Consider the following 15510-nt stretch of genomic DNA (forward strand, 5'->3'; position numbering starts at 1 on the left):
CCCTGCTTGTGTGTATTCTTGTGTGTATATACCCAGAACTGGAATTGCTGGGTCATGTGACCATTCCATTTTTAACTTTCTGAGGTACTGCCATACTGTTTTCCATTGTAGTTACACCTTTTAAATATTTCTATAGCTAGACACAAGGTTTCCATTTTCTCCACATCCTCACCAACACTTTTTTTCCCCTTTTTCTTGATAATAACCATTCTAACAGGTATGAAAGAATGTTTCATAGTTCTGATTTGCATTTCCTCAGGGCCTAATGATGCTGAACATCTTTTCCTGTGCTTGTTGACCATTTGTAGAACTTCTTTGGAGAGATATCCATTCAAGTACATTGTCTATTCAAAGAATCAGGTTTTGTCCTGAGTTTTTTAGTTTTTTCTATTCTCTTTTGAAGACACCACATAGCTTAGAGGATCTTAGATCTCCCACCAGGGATTGAACATGGGCTCCCACAGTGAAAAAGCTCTGCGTCCCAATTTCTGGACCTCCAGTTCTAACCTTTGGACCAAGTTTTAGTCTTTTATATATTCTGTATGTTAACCCTTTATTAGATACATGACTTACAAGTATCTTCTTCCAGTCTGTAGATTGCCTTTTCACTGCTGTGTACAGAAAGGTCAGGCTTTTTTTTTTTCTTCTCTAAATTCTACAATTGTCTCCTAATTGCTCTCTTCTGTTCCTCATCTCCTGAATTCATTTCTTTCAAAACCTGTTTTCTCTGACTTCCCTGTATCTGAAGACGGTACCACTCCTTAGCAGCGAGCTCAAAAATGGCAACAATTTACCTCCCGATCCGTCGTTAACATCAAATTAATGAACAACTTCAATTTACGTTCACTCTATAAAACAAACCACTACTCACTGCATATCTAATAAGCCAGGTACTTTACAAACGTCGTTGTTTAATGCCTCCACAATACTCTGAGGTCAAGAGGAAAATTAAAGCACAGAGATTAAAGAAGTTACCCCAAAGTACAGCGTAAATGACTAAAGCAGGATTTAAACTCAGCAACCTGAGCCTGTATTGGTCTTGAAATCTGTTGCTGAGGGATCTCGCCACAGTGAGAGGCTGAACGAGAGCGACGTTCGCCCTCAAACTGGGATATCTTCCCCCTTCCCCGCTTCGCCGGGTGCAACGCCAGCGAGTGACGCCCACGGCGCTCTTTTGCCTGGCGCCGCAGTAAAAAGGCCCGCGGAGCCGGCTTTACTTCCGGTGAGGAAGGGAAAGGTGGGGGCACCACCGGAAGCGAGGAAGGTGCTGTGTAATCACCGAGCTGAGGTACTTGGAGCCCTTAAAATGCCTGATTACCTCGGTGCTGATCAGAGGAAAACTAAAGAAGATGAGAAGGACGACAAGCCCATCCGAGGTGAGTTGACACAGGCGGGGGCTCCGGGCCGCGTCAGGACCGGTCTTGGCCCGGCGTGGGGGGAGGGCAGTGGATTCCAGGTTGGCTCTGACGCTTTTGTGCCGCTGGTGATTTAGTCTGGTGCGGCAGCCGGGTTAACCGGCTGGTCTGCTCTCTCCCCTCTTTCTGTCCCCCGTCTTGTGTTCATCTCTCGCTGAATGAAATGTTTATTCACATGCAGCTCTCAGGCCTTGAAGAAATCACGCACTCCACTTGGTCTTGCAGGCCTTGAAAACTTCCCCGCCTGGTGGTGGTTGCTTCCCTGGACCCTCTTTTCCGTCCCTCCGCCCCCTCAAGTGACAACTTGCTGCTATCATTGCAGCGCCAGGATCCTGAGACATAACTGTAAAAAAAAAAAATTCCTTTGACTAGGTAATGCATTCACATGATTCAAAACCCCAAAGAGAAAAAGATAAATTGAAAAGCGTCATCCTTGACCGCGGCCATCCCTCCACAGAGGAAGCTGATGTTGCCATTTTGCCTCATCTTTCTATACATTTTCTGTGTACATACAAGCAAGTTTGCTTATATATTCCTATTCTTTTTAAAAAAAGAAAAACATAAATGTAACTTTCTGTACATCTTGCTTTTTTAAAAAAATCTTAGTATGTTTTAAGAGTTTATATCATTATATAGAGTCAGTGTGAACTGTATAAAATCCAGATTATTGGACGTTCAGTCACGTATGAATTAATCATCATTGATGGACATTTCGTTTTCTTCTAATCTGTCGGCCATTATAGAGCGATGAATAACCTTGTTCATGTAACTCTTAGCACATGCACAAACACAAGCTGTAGGGTAAATTTTAGAAATGCAGTTGAAGTTTTTCCTTTTTGACATTTTTATAGACAATGCTGGATTACTCTCCTTAGAGACCATATCACTTGACCCTTTACCCGCAACACTTTCCTTCATGATTTCTTTCCTTTTGCATTCTCATGTTTATGCTGTTTTGCTTCTTATAGGTTATTTTAAAATGTTCTTATGGTGGTTTTTTGCTTTTTGTTTTCTCTTAACTCTTTTCTTTCTGAACAAGTTCAACCTCTCCTAGCATCCTGTCTTCTTAATAGTCACCCACCCCTCAAAGAAGCATTTCCTCTCCACTTTCATCTCACTCTTTCCTTGAAAGAGGTGCTCAGTCACCCAGTGGAAAACTTAGTCATTGATTTAACATTTCATCTGTGTATTTCTCTGGATGTTATAATTCTGTAAACATATTAACAGGTTTATCCCTTGGATACAGTTATAACTAACATGTGTAGAATTTTTTATGTTTCTAAATTCATGTCTTACTTGATCTTAAGGAAACACTGAGGCTAATGTTCTTTCAGGTGAGAAAACTGATGCTCAGAGAAATTAAGTGGTTTTTCCAAGGTAACTTAGCAAATGCATGACCCTGCTGGGACTCAAGTCGTTTTGATTCTTAAAGTCTTTGGGCTCTCGGTTCTTGTTATGTCATATCACTCTGAAGCTATTTTATATAATGTTAAGAATCTGCCTTCGCCCAGTTAGATAAAAGTTCCTTGAGTCCAGGAACTAATTGATGGTTATATTTATATCACTACAACTTTGCACAGTTCTTCTGATTTGGTGTAGTTTGAATTGAACAGAAAAAATTGTAAGCTCAAGTTTCTTTTGTTTGAATTTCATGTGTTATCTCTCTTCTTTTAGCGCTGGATGAAGGGGATATCGCCTTGCTGAAAACTTATGTAAGTCTTTTCAGTATCTACAAAATACAGATGTTTTGTGTTGAAGTAAGGACTCTGTTGGTATTGTGTTTCCAGAATAGTTAGAAGAGACTTTCAGCAGTTTAATCTTCACTGAAAAATGTTAAATATCTACAGTTTCTATCTAGAATAAATCAGAAGCTTATACATCATTTTTATACTATTTGTAATTAAAGTGTGATACTAAATGGAAAGATATTTGAAATAATTTACACAAACATTTACTGTATTGAAAATGTATGAAAATGAATTAACTGAAATGCTAAGTTTTTTTTTTTTTTTTTTTTAAATGCTAAGTTTTAATGCATAGAAATGGGCCTCAATTTTAGATAATTTCAGGTATCACGTTCATTCATTATCTTGCATGAAAATGGTGTGTTGCCTGCTTGGGGGGGTATAGGTTGGTTCAGGAATTGTTCTGAAAATAAGAAACTCTCTACTTTCATTTTACAAGCTTTAGGACAATAAGAGCTATTACAATGTAACTTAAAAGTTTTTGTTAATATAGTTTAATAAATTGTTGATATCCTTTATCTCCTAGGGTCAGAGCACTTACTCTAGGCAGATCAAACAGGTTGAAGATGACATTCAACAACTTCTCAAGAAAATTAATGAGCTCACCGGTATAAATATATTTTATTCCTGTTTCCTTTCTTTATGTGTAATGGTTTAATTATATTAAAGGAGCGGAAATACAAATGTTACTCTTTAATTAATCATACATTTTAAAAAAGTCATCCTTTACCAAAAACTATTTGCTACAAATAAATATGCTATTCCTCTTATAGTTTGTTTTCACTTTAAAAGCCAAAATAGAAGAGAATTCTTCCATAGAATCAGCGCCAAAATTCCATATTAACCACAAAAATCCATTATGCACTAAACTAATACACTCTAAGTTTTTATTATTGTTTCCTTTTTTCTTTCACTTTTTAAAGTTTTTTATGTCTACTGTTAGTCATCCCTATTCTACTCTTAATTGCTAACAAGGAGTATTATAAAATCCAGTCTTCCAGATTTAAATTATGTATTATTTCTGCCGAAGTGTGTAAAGCAGTATGTGTAACTTTATTTTCACAGAGAATAAACTAAAAAATGAAATGTAAAAAAAAAAAAATTCCCCTTATCTGTTAAGAAATTGCATCTCATTTAATAATCTCTCTCACTACTTCTACAAGCAAGTTTAATGCTTAGCAATTAAGAAACATCATCCTTTAAGCAAGTAATGTTTCTGTTGGTCAAGGCCAAGTTCAATAGACTCTAATAAACAAGTCAGAATTTCTTGAATAAAAATATAATCTTACATGGTATTTATTGCTTGAAGTAAGCAGACTGTAGCCTAGTAGTTAACTTTTCTTCTTGAGAACTTGAGTGGTGAAGTTTTATAGTATTTGACCTGCACAAAAAAATGTCAAACGTGGCATTACATTTTTGGCCTATGTGTCCTTTGGGGCAGTAGTTTTCACTTGGGGTGATCCCCCTAGGACATTCGGCAGTATCTGGACTCCTCTTGATTCTCCTATCTTGACGGGGAAGTGGTGCTAGTGATGTAGTGGGCTAGAGGCCAGGGATGCTCCCAGCCGTTCTGGGATGCACAGGACGACGCCAGCAACCAGTTACTCAGTCCGAAATGTGAGTATTGCTGAGGTTGAGAAAGCTTGCAGTACATTTCAGTGAGTTTTGTGATCTTTCTTTATGTAGGTATTAAAGAGTCTGACACTGGCCTGGCTCCACCAGCACTCTGGGATTTGGCTGCGGATAAGCAAACACTCCAGAGTGAGCAGCCTTTGCAGGTTGCGAGGTACGCATAGTGGTCTCTGGAAATTTATTTTTTATCTGTACTTTTGAGTATAAGGCAATAGTTCATAAAGAATTTTTATTCCATATTCCAAGTAAATAAAGCTTTCTCCAAAAGTATCTGGGGTTAAAATTTTATGCTTTTAATAATAATTCAAGAAATAGGCAAAGACATAATCATATAAAAGATTTAAATGATATAGGAAAATACAGAGCAAAATACAAAAACCTCCTTTTCCCTCCTCACTGTTCATAAGTGATGATGTTCAGACATCAGTGCTCCTTTGGACACTCATGTTAAGTATTTTTCTGGGTATGTGCATACATACCTATAGCATAGCTTACTAGAAGTGGAACGGGGACAGAGGTATGTTTTGAAATGTGTGGAGAAAAAAATGGTTCGGCCAGTTTAAACTCGAAATGTATATTTGCCTGATCAGTGTTAAGATACGTGATTATTGATTTTTACACTTTTGCCACTTGGGCAAAAAACCCAGCTCACTTTAATTTGTATTGTGCTAATGACTAGTATGATACCTACTTCTTTTTTTTTTTTTTTTTGATACCTACTTCTTATTAAACATTTTTTTTATCTGTGGTGCTGGGCTTTCATGTCCTTCAGTATGTAGATTTTCTTGAAACTCTTGGTAAATGATTTCTTTGCATTTTCTTGGTCCTCTGTTCTGGACTTTTGTTACTGATACTGGATTGTTTGGATACGCTAATCTTTCTTTCCTGCTTTTCTGTGTCTTTTTGATCTACTTTTTCGTGATCTTTTCTTAACTTTGAGTCCATGTATTGATTTTGTTCCCCCTGTCACTTAAGTTTTTAATTTCTGAGAGCTTTTCTTTCTTTCGGTGTATATGTTTTGCTTTTTGAATGTCCTGTTCTCATATCACGGTCATAATATGTTGTTGTCGTCTCTAAGGAAGCTAAGCCTAAACTGGAAGGTTTCTGTTTCCTCTAAGATGGTTTTTCCCTCGTTTCTTGCTTGGTGTCTTTTTTTAAAAAATTTATTTATTTTAATTGGAGGCTAATTACTTTACAATATTGTGGTGGTTTTTGCCATACATTGACATGAATCAGCCACAGGTGTACATGTGTCCTCCTGTCCCAAGCCCCCCCTCCCCCTCCCCTCCCCATCCCATCCCTCTGAGTCGTCCCGGTGCATCGGCTTTGCCCTGTTTCATGCATCAGACTTGGACTGGTCATCTCACATATGGTAATATACATGTTTTAATGCTATTCTGTCAAGTCATCCCACCCTCGCCTTCTACAGAGTCCAAAAGTCTGTTCTTTACATCTGTGTCTCTTGCTGTCTTGCATATAGGGTTGTCGTTAACCATCTTTCTAAATTCCATATATATGTGTGTTAATGTACACATATTATATGATACAGAATTATACAGAATTAATATACTCTATTGGTATATTTCTTTTTGACTTACTTCACTTTGTATAATAGGCTCCAGTTTCATCCACCTCATTAGAACTGACTCAAATGCATTCTTTTTTATAGCTGAGTGATATTCCATTGTGTATACGTACCACAGCTTTCTTATCCATTTGTCTGCTGATGGACATCTAGGTTGCTTCCATGTCCTGGCTATTGTAAACAGTGCTGCAGTGAACACTGGGGTGCACGTGTCTCTTTGAGTTCTGGTTTTCTCGGTGTGTGTGCCCAGCAGTGGGATTGCTGGGTTGTGTGGCAGTTCTATTTCCAGTGTTTTAAGGAATCTTCACACTGTTCTTCCATAGTGGCTGTACTGGTTTGCATGGTGTGTGTCTTTTATGCTAGATGTCTGATAATCTTTGGGCTTCTGTTTTAGTGGGAGGCAAAAAAGCTGATAGATGCTCTAGATTCGGCAGTGAAGCATGTCTGTCCTAAACATCACTGTAGCTTATATGATTGAATGTTTAGTTGGGGAGCCTTCAGTGTCAGTATCTTTAGATCTTTTTGTTTTGACGGTCATTTTTCCTAGAGAAGTTGTCTTCTGTCTCCTGTTGTTTCCAATCTCCAATATTTTGGAAGAACAGTGGAGGTAGGGGTCTAGGGAATGTCAACAGCAGGTTCACTTACGTTTAATCGCCCTTCCCGTCTCACCTCCACACCCGCCTCATTTTCAGTCAAGTTAGTACCACCACTGCCACCATCCTACCCCTTGCCCCAGCATTTCTTGGTACCTTCTGTTTTACCCTCTGCCAAATATTTTCACCACCTCCAAACAAAACCCAAACACATTAACTGCCCCTGTTCCCCTTTCTCTTAGGACATGGCAGCTACTAATCTACTCTCTCTGTATGGATTTGCCTATCCTGGATATTTCATGTAAATGTAATCATGTAATGTATCACCCTTTGTTTCTGACTTTAGCTTCACATAATGTTTTAAGCTTCATTCATGTTGTAGCTTGTATCAGAACATCATTCTTTATAGCCAAATAATATTCCAGTCTAATTTCTCTCTTCCTTGGTATTCTCTGTTGGGTAAGACATTGTTCTCACACTTCCCACTAATTCTTTAGACATGGTTTCCTTTGGTTTTAAACAAAAACATTTATGACACGGATTAAAGATTCTGTTTAGTAAGACCAGTGTCTTCTTTCGGACTGCCTTTCCCCTGTGTATGGGCCGTATCTTACTTGTCTTTGTGTCTCATAACTGTTTGATGGAAACTGACGTCAGTTTTGGAACTCAGATTTCTCCTTTCCCCAGGGTTTGTTTCTGTTGATTTGAAGTTTTTTGGTCAACCTTTTGTTATCCCCAACTGGTAAATGCTGCTTCAGACAGTTGATGTTAAGTAACTGCCACTGATTGTTTCCAATAAATGCCCTGTGGGGAGGGCGTCTGTAGACAGTGAACTCTGAGTCAGGTCAGATAAAAACAAATGCTGAGAACTTTTTAGCTAGCTGTCAGACAGGTCAGGAGTTCTCTGAGGCTGGGCTTTTGGAGGAGATCTGTTTCTTCATCCCTGCCTTCCCCCTGGGAGGCTCCTTGTTCCCACCTTCACCATGGCTGGGAGGCTGTTAGCTTTCAAGTCTTCCGCAAAGGTGGGGAGAGGGCTATGGGATTAAAGTGAGTTTAAATGCAAAACACTCACTGTTCTTACTGGGATTTAGCCTTTTTTTTTTTTTTTCCTAAACCTGTAGTTAATTTCCAGAATTCTGAGAATGTTGATTTGGACTGTTTTTGCCAGTGTTCTCTTTGCTTTTAAGGATGAACAGGTTTCAAAAGTCCTTACTTCAACGCTCTGCAAGTTGAGGTCCGTGTAATACATACTTTCTCAGCTGAGGATTAAAAAAATCTGTGTTGGCAGGGTCTGTCAGATAAAGTAGTGATGGATACTTTATTTAAAATTATACTTCCCTGGTAGACTTTGGCTAATAACAGAAAACGGAGTCCTGTCCACAATTTATGCTGCAAGGACAAAGCGTTCTTTACCTTACTCTTAGCTCTGCCTAAATGCACATTCCAGAGACTATTTTGTATTTCCCTGTATTTGTTGTGATAGCTTATAAGCTTTTTCTCATATGAGTTCTGTTTGTTTTTGTGTTTCTTCTGTAAGCAGATAGTATAGCAAATAGGGAATAGATTACTTTCTCCTGTGATGTATGCTGCTGCTGCTGCTAAGTTGCTTCAGTTGTGTCCGACTCTGTGCGACCCCATAGACAGCAGCCCACTAGGCTCCTCCATCCCTGGGATTCTCCAGGCAAGAATACTGGAGTGGGTTGCCATTTCCTTCTACACCTGTGATGTACGTGGGATAGCAAATTCACTTTCACCATAACCCATAGGAAGAAATATATTTAAGTTAAAAATAGCAGCAACAGTAAAAATGAGTTTGAAATATAAACTCAGGGAAAAATGAAAACAGATTTAAGAAAACATGATATAAGACAAGATGACAACTTTTAATAAGAAAAATAAAAGGGAGAATGCCTGAAGATACAGAGGAGTATCACTAATAAAGGGACATCGTTATGAAAATCAAGAAAGGGAACTTCCTAATGATGAACTATTTGGGTTTAATTTTACAGGGGAATATATCTTCTGAAATTTTACTGGCTTGACTAAAGCTGAGCAGACCCCTGGGACTGAGCATATTCTGTAGAGAGGGATCCTTAACAGTGGCCCAGTTTCTGCAGTTTACACCTGCTCAGTAGTGTACGGCTTGCCCAGGAGAGAATCCAGTTACTTCAACTCATTATTAGTGGTTCAGGTTCCTTACTCTAATCAAGCCTTTTGCCATGTTAGATGCACAAAGATAATCAATGCTGACTCAGAGGACCCGAAGTACATTATCAATGTGAAGCAGTTTGCCAAGTTTGTGGTGGACCTCAGTGATCAGGTGGCACCTACCGACATTGAAGAAGGGATGCGAGTTGGGTAAGGTTTCTATCTACAGTAAATACTCATCTTTCATTAAAAATGCCATGTCACATTCACGTCCTTGACTTTCTTTTGAGTGAATGAACTGGGTGTCATGGATTACCAGGGGGTAATCTAGTAGAGGACTGTGGTTGAATATCCTTTCTTCTGCATCTGCTTCCTGACCTCCCACCCCTACTTAGCCTTTCATGGCCTCAAATGTCAGGATTAAAGTAAGTACAAAATTTTAGAGTTGACTTTGCCTGTCTATTTAAGGTGACATGGTGTAGGTGGAGGAAGCACTTGCCCTAGGATGGTTATAAGGACTAAGTGAGTTAATGTAATTAATGTATGTAGAACACATGATAATTCAGTATTTTTTTTGTATGTGTTAGTGAGGATCTTTTTTTACCTCTTTAGTGTGGACAGAAATAAGTATCAGATTCACATTCCACTGCCTCCTAAGATTGACCCAACAGTTACCATGATGCAGGTAAGAAACTGCGGGAGGGGAAAGGAATGGCATGAATTTGAATACAGTTGCATTCATCTCAAAAAGTGTTGAAAGTTTTAACTGATAAAAAATGTTAATGTGTGCATGTATACTGAAGAGATTTTTTCAGATGAGAAAGTTCATCTGTCTTTTACTAGTTCATCTCTCACGTAGTGTTATAACAGGTAGTACAGCTTTTGAGTCTAGGACATCAGCAGTGTATTCAATTTTTATTAAAATTCTTACTTGGTATAAGTCTTGATTTTTCTTTAGGGTATTGGGTCTACTCTACTGGATAGAACAATTAGTATTCAAAAGCGTGTGGCTCTATGTTGTACATTTTCGTCCTTCTCATAGGTGGAGGAAAAACCTGATGTTACATACAGTGATGTGGGTGGCTGTAAGGAGCAGATTGAGAAACTTCGAGAAGTAGTTGAGACCCCACTGCTTCATGTAAGTGGTTGAGACTGTTGCTTTTTAAATTTCTTTGTACAAAGATATGATAGCCTTTTGCCTACTGTGCACTAAAATTCTGCCTATATATTCACTTTAAATATTTTTATTTTCCTAAATAAAAAATTTTGATGGGGTAGAGGGTAAAGGCGTGGAGAATTGGTAAGTTCCAGAAGAGAAGGCAAAAGGATTGAGCAGCCAACCCTATTCAAAAAAGAAAAATCTATTTAGAGTGACAAGGGAGGTTGAGATATAACCTTTATAAATATCTTAAATATGTTATAGTAGGTTATTATAAAAGAAGCAATGTGTTTTAATGAAATCAAGAAGAAATGGTCTTAAATTGAATCAAATTAAGCTTGGGGGGGGATAATGCAAAAAACCAAGATAGTAAATATGAGATAATACTTATGTTATTTAAACACTTTTTTTTTTAAATTAGGGGAAAAAAGTGTTTTTGTCAACCCTGGATAGTAGGATATCTTTAAAAGCCATTAAGCCTTGGGTATTAATGAGTCTGGATCTTATATCATAGAATAAGTAAAATTCTTATTTAGATCAAATGCATAAGTTGTGGACTTAATAATTTTGGTTTAAAAATATTGATGTAGAGATAGTCTTGTTTTTATCATAGAGAAGTGGTAAGTGTAAAAATTATGTCTCCTTCACAGCCAGAGAGGTTTGTTAACCTTGGCATTGAGCCTCCCAAGGGGGTGCTGCTCTTTGGTCCACCGGGTACCGGCAAGACACTCTGTGCTCGGGCAGTTGCTAACAGGACTGATGCTTGCTTCATTCGAGTTATTGGATCTGAACTTGTACAGAAGTATGTTGGTGAGGTAAAGTAAATTGATCATAATCAAGGAATATGTAGCTCTATGAAAGATTTATAAAGCATAGATGAAATTAAAATGGTGGTTCCACATCAGAAGCTTGAGACCTGAAATGTTTTGATTGATGGATTGTAATTAGTAGTTAAAAGTCTAGAAGCCACTAGTCTTCCCTTGTACTTATTTGGAAATAAACAACTGCTTAACATTTTTTATCAGTATGCTCCCTACTGAAGGGTGCCATTTTCTACAGATTTGGTTTATAAGATAAATACCCCAGCAATGCCCAGAGAGTGTATTAGAAAGTGTATTTACTTCAGGGGCCGTGTTTTATGTTCTTTTGATGAAGAGACCAGAGATTGTCTACATATGTGTGTGTGGAGGGGTGTATGTACACATAACAGACAGACTTTTTTTTTCATTAGGGAGTAAGTTTAGGGCTGAATATATTACATTGAAACATTAATGATTAGTATACTTAAAATGAGAATTAGAAAAGGATCTTCATATGTGGAGATATACTTTTATTCTTTGATCAAAACTTACAAATCAAATTCAGTGAACAGAAATGCCAAGTGCTCAGATTCTTTTATTTCTGCAAGTTTTATTGTTTGAAATGGTACCTTTATTTAATTGTGTTAATTTCATCTCTTCAAGTCTTAAAGTTATTGACTATTTAATAAGGACAGAATCATGAAATTACTTAATAGTGCTTTAAACCTAGTGAGATTAATTTGATGGAATAGGTAACACACTTTAATCTTTGTGAAAAAATTTTAGGTAATGATAGTTGATACTTGTAGGAAATACTGAAAAGTTTGAAGCATACCTATTAAGAAGATTTTAGACCAGGTCTGAATTAACAAATTATTTTTTTCATTAGGGGGCTCGAATGGTTCGAGAGCTCTTTGAAATGGCCAGAACAAAGAAAGCCTGCCTTATCTTTTTTGATGAAATTGATGCAATTGGAGGTATGAATGGTATCTCAGAACTTTAGGACTGAGTTTCATGAGGATTCTATAGTAGTATGTGTGGAGGTCCCTGATATGTTAATCTTGCGTGAAATTTTTAATTTCAACTCTTTTATGAGCTTTGGCCCATGAGAGCCACAGATCTAATAGTAGGACTACGCCATAAAGGGGAAAAGCATTAAATAGCATTGGTTTTTCTCAGCCTTTATCTTTGAACTTTCCCAATTTCATTCACAGAACTCGTATTTTCACACTTTGGCAACTCCTTACTTGAGATACAGCTTCACTTAATTGAATCAGAAAGCAGTTGAGGCATAATTTAATTGGTAGTAGTTCATAAAATGGGCTTCCCTAGTGGCTCAGATGGTAAAGCATCTGTCTGCAATGCTGGAGACCCAGGTTCAGTCCCTGGGTCAGGAAGATCCCCTGGAGAAGGAAATGGCAACCCACTCCAGTATTCTTGCCTGGAAAATCCCATGGACAGAGGAGCCTGGTAGGCTACAGTCCATGGGGTCGCAAAGAGTCGGATACGACTGAGCAACTTTACTTAGTTCATAAAATGTACATAAAATAATATTACTGGCTTCATAGATTTGATGAAATACAATATTAGCTGTGTGATCTAAACCAGTTGTCTTAACTAACTCTGAGCTCCAGTTTGCTTCTCTTATAAAAAGAGTAATTACAGCTTTATTTCATGGGTTTTTGAGAAGCTTGAAGTAAGTAAGAAATGTGATAGACTTTGAAAACTCTATACTGTTCTGTTGTTCCTTGGCTGTTGTTACAGTCTATACAAGTAATAATCCCTGTTAGCTCCTGAAGTGTTACGTCATTAGACAGTTGTGATTTAATGAACTCAGTGACGAAAGATATAGTGGACACTGTAGCACTGGTTGGGGACTGGTTGTTAGCCTTGCTTTTAGACTTGATGGGTGTTGGTGGGCTTTGGACATTCTTTAGTAAATGTTCAAGGGCCGTAATTTGACCAGTCTATAGATGTGGTGTGGTGACTTTGATGTCATTTTTGTAATACCTTTGGAATAAGCCTTATGATATGAGGATGCTCTGAATCCATGGTTTCCAAAGTGGATTTTATATAAAACTATTAGGGTATAGTTTTGTATAAAACTGTATTAGGGTATTGGAAGGAAGTACGGGAATTTTGGTTCATATTTAATCTCATTTTAACAATTTTTCATTTTGGTGTTTGATACTGTACATAATACATTAATACAACAGTATGTATTTGTACAATTTTAAAATGAAAAAATATATATCCGGAGGTCTTTTTTTGCACTGTACTGATTGAAATGAAGACGAGTGTTGACACTAGAGTATTTTAATATATCCAAATTGGTGTGACAGTAAGCTGTTACAGTTCTGCTGTATTATGGATTTAGCCATATTTTTGACAGTTTTGAGAATTTTAGAAGAGCGTGGCATTTTCTTACATATAATCAAATACCATTATAGTGCTAAAGTTTGCATATATTTTTGTTACCTAGTCCAGGTGTATATTGTGTCAAACAATGGAGGTGTTCTTGAGTGACTTAGAAAACAAAATTGCTTAAAGAAGATTTTAAAAAATACTTAAAAGAACCTATGTTAAATAAACCTATGATGAACCCTTTCTAATTAGTTTTGTGTAAAGCACAAAATTTACTTATAACTGAGAGGTTCCTTTGGGCTGGAGGGTGTGATATTCACCAGACAGAGTGCTTCTCTGAGTGAATGTGAAGATCATGTCTTTCCTCCTGTCTTCTCAGGGGCTCGGTTTGACGATGGTGCTGGGGGTGACAATGAAGTGCAGAGGACCATGTTGGAACTGATCAATCAGCTGGATGGGTTTGATCCTCGAGGCAACATTAAAGTGCTGATGGCTACAAACAGACCTGACACTCTGGACCCAGCGCTCATGAGGCCGGGGAGATTGGACAGGAAGATTGAGTTTAGCTTACCTGATCTAGAGGTGGGAACATCATTTCACTTTATTTATTTTATTTTTTTTTTTTGGATTTTTTTTTTCCCATTTATTTTTACTAGCTGGAGGCTAATTACTTTACAATATTGTAGTGGTTTATGTCATACATTGACATGAATCAGCCATCATTTCACTTTAGAAAAGGGATTCTTGAAATTTTTTCCTTCCTGTGCTATTTTCCATTTTAACATTGTCACTTTCCCTATTTTCAGGGTCGGACTCACATTTTCAAGATTCATGCCCGTTCAATGAGTGTTGAAAGAGACATCAGATTTGAATTGCTAGCACGACTGTGTCCAAACAGCACTGGTAGGTGGGCAGGTCTTGCTTCTGTTTGTCGGCCTGGCTGTCTGGGTGGCTTTACTGAAGCCTGTTGCTTTCTTTTGTGTGAAAGGTGCTGAGATCAGAAGCGTCTGCACAGAAGCTGGGATGTTTGCCATCCGAGCACGGCGAAAAATCGCTACTGAGAAGGACTTCCTGGAAGCTGTCAATAAGGTCATTAAGTCCTACGCCAAGTTCAGTGCTACTCCCCGCTACATGACATACAACTGAGCCCGGCCGTGTTTGTGAAAACATCTCTTTTCGTTGGAATCCTGACCTTATACAGGTTTCTTAATAACCATTTCACACACAAAATAAATGGTTTTCAAAATTGTATGCTTTCTTCCCCGATATCTTTTTTTTTTTCTCTGCGGTACAATAAAGGGTGATATTTAATGCCATTAGACAGGAAAGCTGTTTTTGGACTCACTAACCATTTAAAGGTTCCAAATTGTAAAGTGCTCACTTTGACCACATATGTTCTAGACATATGCTGGCAGGGTGCTGTACCTATATTACCTCATTGTGTCTGCCACTGTATCTGCCCAGTGAGGTGGGTTTAACAGATGCAGAATTTTCCTACCTTGTTTCCTTGTCACAGAGCTGAGATTTGAGTCCAAGTTTAATTGCTCCAGCGCCGATGCTTCTGTCCATAATACTCTTCTTCCCTTATCACAGTGGCCCATCAAGGCACATGATCACATGTGTTTCAATAGTTTTTTTTTCCTACAATGTTGAATAATAAAGCTTTGGCTGAACTTTGTTTAAAGTGTAAGAAGCATCTGATGTAATGTGTTCTGCTTTTCCATTTAAGTCAATTTCAGATTAATTAAGGATTGTTGATATTAATGACTAGCAAAGTAGTAAAGTAGGAAAAATAATATACATATTTTCTAAAAGAAAATCCAGAATTGGTTTTATACAGAAAAGTACTTATTTTCATTTTATAAATTAATGGTTTTAAAATTTTGGTAAAGCTCCCATAAGAATTCTGGTCTACACTGAAGTATTTCTAAAATAAAAGTTATATTAGAATCCTAAACAAAGCTCTTTAAAATTATTTCATGTACCACCACCACCAAATTCCCTCCCTCTTTCACCACAATAGCCCCTTTCTATGCCCCTCCCAAACACTGAGACCCAAACACAATAAA

General features: G+C 37.7%; 1 protein-coding gene across 1 annotated transcript; it reads left to right on the plus strand.

The window, feature by feature from the left end:
- The first annotated feature begins 1220 nt into the window (after positions 1–1220).
- Positions 1221–14692, plus strand: PSMC2 (proteasome 26S subunit, ATPase 2). The gene is made up of 12 exons (XM_043873297.1): positions 1221–1376; positions 3090–3127; positions 3687–3768; positions 4847–4946; positions 9197–9328; positions 9731–9803; positions 10161–10256; positions 10928–11092; positions 11967–12054; positions 13821–14023; positions 14248–14344; positions 14430–14692. The coding sequence occupies exons 1-12, from the start codon at positions 1307–1309 to the stop codon at positions 14585–14587; spliced, it is 1302 nt and encodes a 433-aa protein (XP_043729232.1). The 5' UTR covers positions 1221–1306; the 3' UTR covers positions 14588–14692.
- Positions 14693–15510: the final 818 nt, after the last annotated feature.

This window comes from Cervus elaphus, chromosome 18, assembly GCF_910594005.1.
Source record: "Cervus elaphus chromosome 18, mCerEla1.1, whole genome shotgun sequence".
NCBI lineage: Eukaryota > Metazoa > Chordata > Mammalia > Artiodactyla > Cervidae > Cervus > Cervus elaphus.

Bases quoted from the DNA above. Each gene is read 5' to 3' on its own strand.
- PSMC2 (XM_043873297.1), top strand. From the start codon at position 1,307: ATGCCTGATTACCTCGGTGCTGATCAGAGGAAAACTAAAGAAGATGAG. The intron at 4,947-9,196 runs GTACGCATAGTG...TTGCCATGTTAG, and splicing joins CAGCCTTTGCAGGTTGCGAG to ATGCACAAAGATAATCAATG. The intron at 12,055-13,820 runs GTATGAATGGTA...CTGTCTTCTCAG, and splicing joins TGAAATTGATGCAATTGGAG to GGGCTCGGTTTGACGATGGT.